Source organism: Heliangelus exortis, chromosome 13 (assembly GCF_036169615.1).
Source record: "Heliangelus exortis chromosome 13, bHelExo1.hap1, whole genome shotgun sequence".
In the NCBI taxonomy this organism is placed as follows: Eukaryota; Metazoa; Chordata; class Aves; order Apodiformes; family Trochilidae; genus Heliangelus; species Heliangelus exortis.
Genome location: NC_092434.1, coordinates 16,928,201 through 16,941,094, shown reverse-complemented (window position 1 = coordinate 16,941,094; position 12,894 = coordinate 16,928,201). Strand labels below are relative to the sequence as shown.

Sequence of the window (12,894 nt, the reverse complement as noted above, 5' to 3'; positions counted from 1 at the left end):
GGGAGATCACAAGGAATGTATGGGGGGGTTTATAGGCAACCCCCCAGGGGTATCACCCTTCCCAGGGTGCTGCCACCCCCAGCTCTGCTGTGTCCGAGGTAGAGGGAAAACCCAATCCTTGCTCAGAGAGCAGGATCCCTCCCGGGGTCCCTTCTGGAGCCACCTCACCCTACTGCTCCTTCCCTAGAGGTGTGATAACCCCCCACATACACACCTGCCTGTCTGTGGGTTTATTTCAATATTAATTAAATTTCACACACACAATCAGCCCGGGTGGGCAGCACCGCAGGGGAGGTGGAGGCTGTTGCCTCAAACCCCCCACAGGGAATCACGGACAGAGAAATCACAGAGAACACCAAAAAAGGGGCTTTTCTCCCCATTTTTTTTTTTTTTTTGGAGATCCTTCCCTCCAAGCAGCTGCTGGGCTTGGGGTGGAGGGGTGCTTTGGGGTGACACCCTTGACCACAGGGGCTGGCCATGTGCTGGCAAATTGTGGCTGTGCTGGGCTGCAGCTGATAATTAAGGAGGGGTTTGCTGGCTCAGAAATGGGACCCCCCCCACACCCTGCCCCGGGCCCCTTGCCTTTGGGGTGCTGGAGGGTGTTAACCGAGGCCTTTAATCAAGACAGAAGCCAAACCCACCACAGTGGCAGCTTCACCTTCCCAGCACAGCCCTGCCAACACCTACAGGGGAAGAAGCTGCATTTTTGGGGGGGAGGCTGGGTGAATTTTGCACCCCGATGGGTGCAGCAGCAGAACACACATCCCTGGCACAAAGGGGTCTCACGGAGAGGTTTTTGTAGTGGTGAGAAACGCCCCTTCTGGGGCTGGGCAGGAGGGCAGAGGAGTCCCAAGATGCTGCAGGAGACCCCAAAGGAGGTGTGGGGGGTGGGCTGCCCCACTGTCACAAGGGGCTTTCCTGATGTCCACCCTCTCCTGGTGGGTGAGCTCGGTCCTGGCAGCTCTCCAGAATGGCAGGGCGGCTGCCGGGAGGGGATTAAGGGTTTCTGAATGAGTGTTGGGGCGAGGTGGCAATGGAGGCTGATCCAAGTGAGCCAGGATGCTCATCCAGAGGTTGCAGCACCCACACCCCTCGGGGGGGGGTGGGCACCCCAGATTCCAAGTGACGGCCACCGGCCCATGGTATTGTGTAGGGGGAGACAGGGGGGACGCCGAGCTGTGACCCCATCAGCCACACCAGCCTGTCCAAACTGTCCCCAGTGTCACCCTGCCACCCCATCCGGTCCTGCTGGCCGTGTGGCTCTGGGCTCAGCCCTGCCACAGCGTCCTCTGGCCGCGGCGGTGCCGGGAGCAGCAGCCACCGGCACTTCCCGCTCTGTCCCGGCCTCTCCCACCGCTCCAGGGGCCGGCGAAACCAGGGAAAGGCATTTCCTTCCCTTCCTACCCACGCCCCACCAGCACCTCAGGGCAAGGAGGGCAGGCCAGGTGCCACAGCGATGACCCAGGCTCTGTCCCCTCACACAAGGGACAGGGGTGTCCCCAGGGTGGGCAAGCTGCCCTCCAGCTCTGTATTGGGGATGGGGTTGCAAGGGGACCCCCTCACCCCCTGGACCAGGGATGCACTGAGCACTGGGAGAGGGACAGCAAACGCCACTGTGACAGCACCAAATTGGCAGTGGGGGGGCTTTGCCAAGGGCCACCTGTCCCCCGGGGTCACCTGTCCCCAAACCCCTGTCCCTGTGCTCCTTGCCTCTGGTCATGCTGGTGCCCAGGGCTAGCAGGACCAGGGAGTGGAGCCAGCTGATGATCAGCCCAGCTGAAATGAGAGCAGCCAAAGGGTTTTGGCTCATCAGTTCCTGAACTGGTTTACCCAGCAGACAGACAGACAGACAGACAGACAGACGCTGGGGCCAGCATAAGGGAGACAGCAGGAATGTGCCACTGGGCTTTGGGCAGGATCAGGCCCTCCAGCACTAGCACAGGCTGGTGCTGGAGCAATGGGGAGAAGGGTGCTGGTACAGAGCAGCATCCACAGGGAAAGGCTTTCCTCCACACCTCCGACATCATCACTCCTCATTTCCCTGCCAAACCCTGATCACCAGGGATTAAATTTCCTCCTCTGTGTATAGAGAGCCCCAGCAGGGATGGGGAAGGCACCCCACGCCCACTGTACCTCTGCTCGCCCTGCAGAGCACAGAAAGTGCTTAAAAAGCTGAGGGTGGCCTCAAGTGTGCAGGGTGGGTGGGCATGGGAGCCTCCTCTTCCAGTGGAAAAGCCATTGCCAAGTGCCAGTAACAGCCCTGGGAATGCACTGAGGAGGCAGCTGCACCACGTCCTGCCAAAGCAGAGACTTGGGGGATGGCCCAAAGGTCCCCCAAGCTCAGCCCCCTCCTCTGCAATGGCCAGCAGCCACGGGCAGGAGTGGGATGGGGAGGGCTCTGTCCATGGATGGAGCTTCTCTCCCTGGAAGTGCCAGGATTCTGGCAAAGCCATGGCACCAAGGATGGTGCCCTGAGGGAAGTGGGTTCACACGCTCCTGCATTGCACCAAGTGGGCAGTTTCACTCCATGCCCCCTCATTCCTGCAGGAACCACAGAATCAGGGATCCCCCCAGAGGATGTGGGGCTGACAAGGGTCTCTGGAACTTTCCTTGGGCTGGGTGGTGCTGTTTGATTTCCCTCGTTTGACCCTGGCAGCCCCCCAGAGCTGGTTTGGTGTGTGCTGGCACGCTCCATGCCGAGACCCACTTCCCCAGCAGTGCCTGCCTCCTCTCCCCATCCTGCTCCCTTCTCAAAAACCTGAAATTAAAGAGCGACACTGGGCCAGATTTGTGATTTTTTTGCACTTTGTAACGTTACTGCAAAAAGCAGGGGGGTAAGAGGAGAAGCAGAGCAGATGGAGGGGCCAGCCTTGGCCACCAGCACAGGACACCCCATTCCTTATCCTTGACTCCAGCCAGGAGCTGCTGAGCACAGGGAAGGAATTTCTCTCCTCACGGGGCTCGGGGCAGGTGAGAATAAGCCATTCCTGTTTCCTTGCAATAGTCCCTTCTTCGTTGAGCAAGACTGCTCCCCAAGCAGCCATCACACACTCTTTGGGGTGTGAGCCAAACGCCGACAGCATCCGGGAAGAAATTCCACCTCCCCGTGCAGGGTTGCACAAGCAGCCACGAAAAGAGGTGCTGGTTTTCCTCCTTCCTCTGAAGCACCAGCTGCCCTCTTCCTCGGAGGTATTCAGATACTATGGAGATAGACTCTAATGAACTGTAATAACACACAGCAGAGCCGGGACCTGTCAGTCCCTCACCCTTAAATAACAACTCTCAGTCTCCTTTCCCTTCCAGCCCACACGCACTCATGCATGGAAATGAAAAGGCTTCCCAGCTGAATGCCTGTCACGTAGGAAGCCAGAGGGTGGGAGGGAGCCCTTTCCCTGAGTCTCCGGACACTGAGCACCCTGCCCCCAGGGCCGGCACAGCACCCACCGTGGCACCAGGCAGGGCCCCAGCTGCAGAGCCCCGGGGGGGTTCGGTTCGCCGGCAGCTCAGGCACCGCCCGGCTCCGTTTCTGCAAAAGGTGCAAAGGGAGGTCCCTGGCAACCTCACGCTGTCCCCACACCAACACAGCCCCTGTGAGAGCCAGGGCTGGGGCTGCCAGCAGCAGCTGCTGAGCCCTCCAGGGCTCAGGACCCCTGTTTTGGGGTACAGGGAGAGGGCTGGGGGGGTGGCACGCAACAGGGGAGAGCTGCTGGGGGCTCCCTGCAGAGGGAGAATGAGCACAGCAACAGCAAGTTCCAACCAGAAGAGCACTTAAAAAAAATAATTTTTATGTTTGAATGTTTAAAGATACACCACGTGTTTATTCCACGGCAGGATCCCACAGCCTGAGTTAGCACAAAGGTTGGGTGCGGGCAGGGCACGGGGACCTGCTCAGCAGGTGAGGGTGGGAGGAAGGGATCACAGCTGCCCAAACCCAAAGCTGGGGCTGAACCCTGCTCGGGTGTGCAGGCAGCCAGGCAGGCAGTGGCACAGCAGCATCCCCAGCAGCCCCAAACCAAGAGATCCACCCGGTACATTCTCCAACTGAAGCTCCACTGGGAGAAAAGGCACAAACCTTTCACCTCTGTGAATCCCACCACCATTCCAAACCCCCTTTTCCTCTAGAAACTGCTGCATCCCCAACTCAGGAGCCTCGTCACTCAAGCACAGTAGCAGCAAACCTCAAATTATTCATTGATTCCCCCCAGAGACCCTGGAGAACACAGCCAAAAGGAGCTGCAGGGAGCAAGCATCCTCTTGTCTTCTCCATAAGAAAGCAAAGGCTTTCAGAAACACCCTCAGGTGCCACCATGCATGGAAACACTGAAAGGATCCCAAACTCAGAAGGCAGATGCCTTTCCCAGTCACCAGGAAGTGCCACGGACAAGGCAGGGACAGGCAAATTAAAGTGCATTGCATCACCAGGTCAGAGCAGAAGCTGCAGACACCTTCAGAGTAATGGTGCTAAATCTGCCAGAAGAAAACTAATCCCAGTGACTTTGGGCGTGTGGCTGAACTTTTCACACTCACTGCAGACATTGACCCGTGAGCAGGAAGCTATTTGGAAGTAATCCAGAAAAATGAAGTTTCATTCTTTTGCTTTGCAGGGTAACCTGAACAATGTGAACAGCCATTCCCAGTAAGGACCCTTTTGCTTCAGAGGTACCCCCGAGCACAGCCCCACAGACTATTTGCTCTTTGAGTGCAGTTCACAACTCACCTTTAGAGCTCACTGTTGCCTGTGGATTATTTCTGCCTAACTGTGCAAAGATGATGTTTTTGCTCAGTTTGAGCCCCCCCCACTCCTGTCAGGAAGCACCTGGAAAGACACTGTGCAGCTGGAGCAAGCTTGGCTCTGCCAGGCAAGCACTTTCCAAGGGAGCTTTTTAACATCTCCTCATCTCAAAGGAGCCTGAGACAACATCTACACACCCTGCTGCAGGAGGGAGCAGTTTTTCTGGTCTGGCATCCATCACCAGCAATGGACACTGAAAACACACTAAAAACAACCTGGGAAGTGTAGGAGCACTGGAAGCACTTGTAAATGTCACTGTGGCTCATCTCCAGGACATCCTGCTTCAGCTCCCTGTGGCATCCCCTCCGTGGAGGGCAGAGCTGATTCAACATGGCTTGGGAATTAAACACGAAACCCCGCAGGCGGGCGCCGTGCTGTCCCCGCTGCTCAGAAGGTGCTCTCCAGCAGGCAGTGGCACCCACAGCCCGTGGGACACACCTCCTGGGTGCGAAACCACTCCATCATGTGGCTGGTGTGGCCACCGTGGCCACAAGTCAGGCAGAAATTGGAGGATCCTCGCACAGCCACGTGGCAGATGGCACACTGGAAGGTGAAGCCCTTGCAGATGGCGCACTGGGTGCCCCGCACCTCGCTGCGGCAGTGGCTGCAGTACACCCCAAACTCTGGAGAGGAGAAACAGAGAGCAAGGCAGTCAGTGTAGCAGGACAGAGAACACAGCAGCCCTTCTGGTCAACACGTGAGCCCCATTCTGCTCTGCTCAGACCCCACTTGCAGTGCTGGGTCCAGTTCTGGAGTCCCCAAGAGCAGAAGGACACAGAGCTCCTGGAAGGTGTCCAGAGCAGAGCCACTGAAATGCTCAGAGGGCTGAGCAGCTCCCTGGGAAGCCAGGCTGAGGGATTGGGGTTGTTCAGCCTGGAGAAGAGGAGGCTCCCAGGTGAGCTCAGAGCAACCTTCCAATATCTGAAGGGGCTCCAAGAAAGCTGGGGGAGGGCTTTGGACACGGGGGGGTGGGGAGAGGACAAGAGAAATGGGTTAAAACTGGAAGAGGGGAGATTGAGGTTGGACATGAGGAAGAAATTCTTTAATTTGAGGGTGCTGAGACACTGGAACAGGTTTTCCAAGGAACATGGGGCTGCCTCCTCCCTGGCAGTGTCCAAGCCCAGGTTGGATGGGGCTTGGAGCAACCTGGGCTGGTGGGAGGTGTCCCTGCCCATGCAGGGGGTTGGGACTGGATGATCTTTAAGGTCCCTTCCAACCCAAACCATTCTATGATTCTGTGAACCCACCACCCAATTCCCCTGCGAGTTACACAGCTGTCAGCTGGGAATGTGTTTGATTTCTGGCTGGGGACACACTGTGGTGAAGGCTTCTTGCTGGTCTCATCTGCCTCACATCACAAGAGCAAATGAGAAGGGCCTTTGTTCCCCTTGAGCACAGAGTGCACTCACTGCATGTGGGATCAGTGCTGTCACTGTCAGCCATGGAGGAGCAATGGTAGTGCTTGAAGTCACCAATTTTCACTCCAGGTCCTCCCCAGGAGGAGTCCCAGGGGAGAAGAGGTGAAACCACCACTGCTCTTCAGACAGCTCTCGCCTGCTGCTCTTCTACTGCATTCAGTGCATTTTTTCCCAGAAGAAGCAATTTTGGCAGCTGTTCTTTAAGCAGCAGTTTGGGGCACCCACACTCCTGAAAATCCTTTGGGAGAAATGTTCTATTTGCCTATTTCTTGGCTAGCTCATCCACAGGTAAAGACCTTGACATTTTAGTCATGTGCTGTAGGGAAACTTCAGCCCAGAATCAAATATAAGACAGTCTGGGGTCCTTTACATCAAATCCCAGACTGGTTTGGGTTGGAAGGGACCTTAAAGCTCACCCAGTCCCAACCCCCTGCATGGGCAGGGACACCTCCCACCAGCCCAGGTTGCTCCAAGCCCCATCCAGCCTGGACTTCAATGCTTCCAAGGGTGGGGCATCCACAGTTTCTCTGGGCAACCTGGGTCAGTGTCTCACCACTTTCACACTAAAGAATTTCTTCCTGTTCAGAGGGAATAAAGAACAGCCATCAGCATAAATAACTGAACATTGCCAGTGGGGCAGCATGTTCATTTCCAGCTTTGCTGGAGAGATGCTACAGTCTGCAAAACCTTTGAATCAACATCTGCAGGCCTCATCTCCACCCAGAGCTGCAAAGAAGCCCAAACCATTTGCTGTCAGAGCTAACAGGCTGACAGACACTTTTATCCTACCTGCTGACTGCACATTACCAAGCTCCCAAGGTAGAGCTGTGACAGCTGGAGGAGGTACTCACCAATTCCTTTATGAGGATCAGGAGGACAAGAGACAAACTTCAGAACCTCAGCCCTCTTCTCCCGCAGGCCCCACCTATAGAGGATTTCTCCATAGCACTTCTTGAAGTCATCAAATTGCTGAGTGTTGGCAGGATCCAGGAGCCTAGAGGAACAAACAGGGTTCTCATCCACCTGATTGACTCTCAGGGACCCTGGCTGCAAATCTCTTCCCAGCCATGGCTATGCTCACATTGAGAGCATATGGGCCAGCTCACATTGCCTGAAGAGCAGCAGATTCCCACCCGTTGCTGCAACACTGTGGAACACTAAAAGGGCCAGGTCTTCACTTACTGTACACTCAAGGTGTAGGCTCAAAGGATGGGTTGTCCCCTAAGACCTCCAAAATGGACACCTAGGGATGTTACCATATGCAACCCCAGGAGCCGAGCTGCAGTTTGAAGCTTGTCCAATAGCTGAAGGAAAAAGTTTAGGAGCTTCAAGCACTTCAGAGCACCACCAGAGACCTGGCCAGAGAGTTCCAGCTGAAATGGGCACAGAGTTATGAATACCCCTGATGCACAGACCCCAAAACCTACCTTTTGTTCTTGTCATGCTGGTCCTTCTCCCTCTCCCGATGATCGGGGTACGTGAGGTTTCCGTAGCGGAAATCATCTGGAGAGGATTCACACCAGGGAGTGGAGCTCTGCTCCGTGTCCTTGTTTGCTGCAAGGATCACAAGGTTGTGAGCAGACATCAGAAAGCACAGTGGCTCAGGAGCACAACCCCCTCAGCAGCAGGCTGGGGAAGGAGACACATTGGCACACCCCCAGCTCTCTCTCAGATGCGGCCGTGTCACCTCCTGCCTTTCTCCAGACACTGCTCTGCCTCAGGAAACCAAATGCCAACCTCTGCTTGCTAAGGGCTCCTCCAGCCCTTCTAGTGACAAGATGAGAATGGGGGTCATCAGGCTGAGAAATCTCACTTTTGCCTTCCACTTCAGACAAAAAAGAACCAGGCAATCAATCCCCATGGCTTTTGCTTAGGGAAAAGCAGAGGTCCCCACCACAGGCTGGGATCCTCCTTCCCAGACAGAGGACTCTCATTAACACCCTAACATCAAGGGGCCTCTGTGCAAGGTACTGCCTCCCAGGCAGGGAAAAGATTGCAAATAACCACTAGAAGACAACATCAGCTCCAACAACCCCCATTCTCTGCTCTTCCCCCAGTCCTTGGCATCACACTGAAAGTTACAGCTTTGATGCTAACAGGACTGATGCTGCCCCAGGCTGTGTTTATCACTAGGAATCAGCCAACAGCTTCAACTCTGACACTGGAGCCCTTGGAGTGACTTCTCTTTGACACCTCTGAAGCTCAGCAGAGAACCCCTTAGGCCCACAGCTATTCCTGGCACCAAGAACCCAACCTTCCCAACTGCTCCTGTTTTTCCAGTGTCTGGAGAAAGCACAGCACTGCTTTTAAACCTTGAACCCTGTGGAATTAGCTGGGTGATAATATTGTGAGGCCACTCTCAATCACTTGAGTGATGGGGGCAGTTAGCAGAGTGTGCCACAGGACTGCACGTGTCACCCCTGTCTTCAAAAAGGATGGCATGGAACTGCAGGCTGGTCAGCCTGACCTCAGATGCAGGGAAGGTGATGGAGAAGCTAATCCTGGGAACCCTGTCCAAGCATGTGAAGGACAAAGAAATTACCAGGAGTGGTTGGCATGGATAACAGCCTGTGCAAAGCACTGGGGCTGTGGGGAGCTCATGGCTTCCAGCAGCACCAGGGCAGCCACCCCCAGCACTCGCTAGAGCTGGGCTGGGAGCAAAACAGTGTAAACTGGTCTCTGACTGGAAAAGGCAGCAGTGAAAGCCCTTGGCTCTGGGCTAATCTGCAATCCAGGGACCTGATTTGATATGTCTGAGGGTGTTTGTGATGTTTTCTCCAAAGCCTGATCTGAGAGCACACTGTACAAGTCAGAAGGGGCAGGACTGCAGGAGCATTGACACAGTTCCTGCAAGCTCTGCTCACTTCCAGCCATGGAGTCACATCCCATCAGCCAAACCCTGGCAAGCTGCTCCAGCAGAGCACATCTGCAGCCCACAGCCAGTACTAACTCCCCTCCCACCCCAAAAGCCACCTAAAACCTATGCCAGAAGGGAGGGAGATCACTACCCAGGTCTCAGTACCTATGTTCCAGCCTCCGGTTCCAAGTCCAGGATCTGACATGCTGGAACAGGAGCCAGAGGAAGTAAAGCTGGGCTGTTGAGGGGGGAAAGGAGAGGAAATCAGGTCATCTACACCAGAGGTGCTCCAAGGGATCCAAGACAAATGGAAAAGAAAAGGCAATCATACGTATCGACTGTGGGAGGCCAGGTTGGAGGCACGTTGAGGAAAAGGGCCACAGGAGTTTGGGCCCCCCTGTAGCCTGGACTGGGCTTCAAACACACTGCAGAGCATGGCCAGGGTCTGCACATCATGGAGCTGTGAGTAATGAGCCAGCCTGGGAAAGGAAAGGCAGACAGCATGAGACTGGGCAGAATTCAGGGCAAAAGCATTGAGACTCCAGGACAACTGATTTTGAGCCCATGGCATAAATGGATTGGGGTCACGTTGCTGCCCACAGGACATAAATGGATTGGGGTCACATTGCTGCACACAGGAAACAAATGGATTGGGGTCACATTGCTGCCCACAGGACATAAATGGATTGGGGTCACACTACTGCCCACAGGAGGCACGAGGACTCTTCAAGACTGGGTGGTCTTTTCCATCAAACCTTTGAGAGGCCAAGTGCTCCTCCTGAAAACACCCATCACCTAACAGGTGGGAGTAAGACAGGAGAGCTCTGGGAATCAGCAATGCTTGTGGCCTGGTTAGATAATATAATAATAACAACTTTGGAAAATGGTAATAATAATAATAATAACTTTGTGCAGCTTCAGGAACAAGGTCCACAGAGCTGATTTACAGGATGTAAAGCTGGAGCCATTAGGCTGACACCCAGCCCCAGTGTCTTTTTAACAAAACCCTCTACAAACAAGCATCCTACAGCTAGATCAACAAGGCAAAACCCCACCACAGGTTTTCTGAAAGGCTGTGAAGTTTCTGGATTCATCTGAAGATGCAGAGCAATGAAGAACTACCTATCCTCCCTTCCCACAGCAGTAGAGTGAGGTCAAGCAACAGGATGCAAAATACACCACACAAACCCTGTGTCTCCAAATGGCTGACAATGAGAGATACCATCTATGACTATGCCCTCTCCTGAACAGATTCACTTGCAGCTAACACTTAGCTTAGAGATTACACAGAATGATTTCCCAGTAATGCTACGTGGCTCCAGTGAATCTGGAAGGTGAACAAACCAGTTGCAGCAACACACTCATTTAGGAGCTGGGGAGCAGAAACCCCAAATCTCCAAGTCAGTCATTGTGGGCATGCTGGAAAGCAGAGCTCCCTCCTGCTGTGCCTGGCCTGTTGCTCAATGCCAGCCCAAGGTATGGGTGCAGGCCAAATACTGCCTCCTGCACCTCAGAAACACACTTGCAGCTTTCCTTCTTGTTGCATCTCAGACTTGAGAGGTAAAAAAAACCCCAAAAACCAAGCTGTGCACCATCCCAAGTGTGAAACGATGCCACAGAGCACGTGTTGTGTAGTCAGGGATAGCTACAGAGGGCTCTGGTGCAGCAGCCTTTTCCCAACCCCTCCCAGGAATTCAGGTACCTACAAGGACTCCAGTAATTGACGTCCAAATGGATGTTGTGCCCAAGGTATCTCCAAATCTGGGTCAGACTTTGGTCCAAGACAGAGATCAGTAGCTACCATGGCCAGTGACCAAACCTGGCAGACAGGAAGGAAGAGCATCAAAGCTACAATTAGAAATAACCACACTCCCAGGGCATAGGTGTGCACAAATTCACTCACAGACAGATAATGATGGAGCCTGCTTGTATTTTTTTTTTTTTTTTTCTTTCCTGGCAGCAGGGAAGAGTTTCAGCCTCTGTGTCACACGTAATAGATAGAGAGTAACACAAACCCAAAGCTTTCCCTGTCCCACTTGATTTGAGATTGGGTTAAACTTTGAAGAAGCACAGTCTATAGTCTAACAGATCCATCAGGGCATTTCAGCAGAGCTATTAGTGCATTTTAGCTTCACAAACCTCCAAATGGTTTTAAATTGCCAGAGTTCTTGGGTTGATATATCTGGTGGTAGAAAGTTTCCTGGTGAATCATTATTTGCATGGAAAGGATTATTTGATTACCTGTGTTACTGAATACCTCTGTTCTCCTAACACAGCCCAATGCAGGCAGTAGTTTGCCACTTCTACCCCAACAGTTTAACTATTTCACAGGAAATTTCTTCTCTATTTATCATCCTCTACTCTGAAAATGGTTCCATCTTTTCAGCCTCTGTAGCACTGACCTAGGACTGTGTTTTCTGCCATGCCTTTTAAAATGGGGCAATTAGAGCACTCCAGGGAAAAGCAGAGTTCCAAGGTTGGCATGGAACAAGAGCAGGGAAGGGAAAAATGCATGGTGCAGGAAGGCAACAGGAATCAGAAAGCTCACAACAAGGAAAAGTAAAGAAAAAGTATTTGCTCCAAGTACAAAGAACAGCCAGGAACTGTAACCTCACCACCACTCACTGTAAAACCAGAAAGAAACAGGAATGAAACTGGAACAAGGACACAAGAGAGCACAGAAAGGAAATGGAAAGGACTTCCTACACTGCTTCCTACACATCCTACATTTAATCCTTTATGTCTGCTGGAGACAAGGCAAGCTGCAATGCAGGCTGGAGTTGCATGGGACAGGGAAAACCAAGCAAAAAACAGAGGTATCTCAGAGAAATCTCACTGAAGTTACTCCACCCAAGAAGATCTGGTATGAGGGCAAACCAGACAGCAAGGTCTACCTCCTCTTCTCCTGATCTAGCAGGACACACCAAGAAGCAGGGCAAAATCTTGAGTTTGCTTCTGCTTTCATCAGGTAAATCCGTGCACGTTCCCTGCCCAAGTCTGGGAAGAGCCACATAAGAGGTGCAGAGGGTTCCTCTGGCAGGTCCAGCCTGCTCCCATCTCCTCCAGACACTCCTGAGTCCTGTCAGATGTTCTGCCTGCTGTGATGGACTAATCACATGGAAAAGGATGGGCCAAAATAGCCATTTTTCTCTTATTGCCAGCTGAAGGCAAGTGGCCAGCCCTGTTCTGGGGTTGGGTCCCTGGGCTCAGACTTCTGGGGAGAAGCTGGCTGTGGCCAGCACCCAGTGCCAGCACAGATGAACACCAAACAATGTGAATAATTATGAAAGGAAGACAAAAATCACCCATCAAAATGCTGATGGCAGCTAGGCAACTGTGTGCAGTTAGTCCCTTGGCTGACTGAAAAGCTTATTTTTTGCTTTGCCTGAAAGCAAGGTGCTTCATGCATGGGTGGCAAAGTGCAGAACAATCTCCTTGCAGTGCTGGGAAGGACTCTTTGGATGCCAAGATTCTGTGAGGCAAACATCACACCAGTGGCTGTTCCACAGACCACACTTCACCAACCAGAGATTCCCTGGAAAAACTGCTGGAACCAGCAGCTGGGGAGTCAAGATGCCAGCACAGAGCATACAAGGGCAGCTGAGGAAAGGTCTGATCCAAGGTCATACCTGCACGAGATCCCTCCGTCCCACAGCCAAGGCTGAGGCAGCATTCTTCTGGCAAGTCTCCTGGATATTATTCACATTCAGTCTAAAAAGAAAGGAGATAAGTCTGGTTGGCATATTAGGTGGGAAGGGATGGGGATGAACGTGGTACTGGCAGCAGGGAGCAGCCCAGAACTTCCAGAGCAGTGTGAGCCTGTGGTG

At 53.3% G+C, this 12,894-nt stretch overlaps 1 protein-coding gene across 4 annotated transcripts in view; it reads right to left on the bottom strand.

The window, feature by feature from the left end:
- Positions 1-3,768: 3,768 nt before the first annotated feature.
- Positions 3,769-12,894, bottom strand: part of WDR59 (WD repeat domain 59) — a 53,925-nt gene continuing 44,799 nt past the window's right edge. For 3 of the 4 annotated variants that reach the window (XM_071757071.1, XM_071757072.1, XM_071757073.1), the window contains 7 exons: positions 12,697-12,778; positions 10,774-10,886; positions 9,399-9,546; positions 9,233-9,305; positions 7,638-7,764; positions 7,062-7,204; positions 3,769-5,415 (listed from right to left, as the gene is read on the bottom strand). In XM_071757071.1, coding sequence (XP_071613172.1) covers positions 5,180-5,415; positions 7,062-7,204; positions 7,638-7,764; positions 9,233-9,305; positions 9,399-9,546; positions 10,774-10,886; positions 12,697-12,778 — 922 coding nt within the window. In that variant the 3' untranslated portion in view covers positions 3,769-5,179. Of the gene's footprint in view, positions 5,416-7,061; positions 7,205-7,637; positions 7,765-9,232; positions 9,306-9,398; positions 9,547-10,773; positions 10,887-12,696; positions 12,779-12,894 lie in introns of those variants that run through there. The other variant, XR_011728537.1, reaches the window with a different exon arrangement.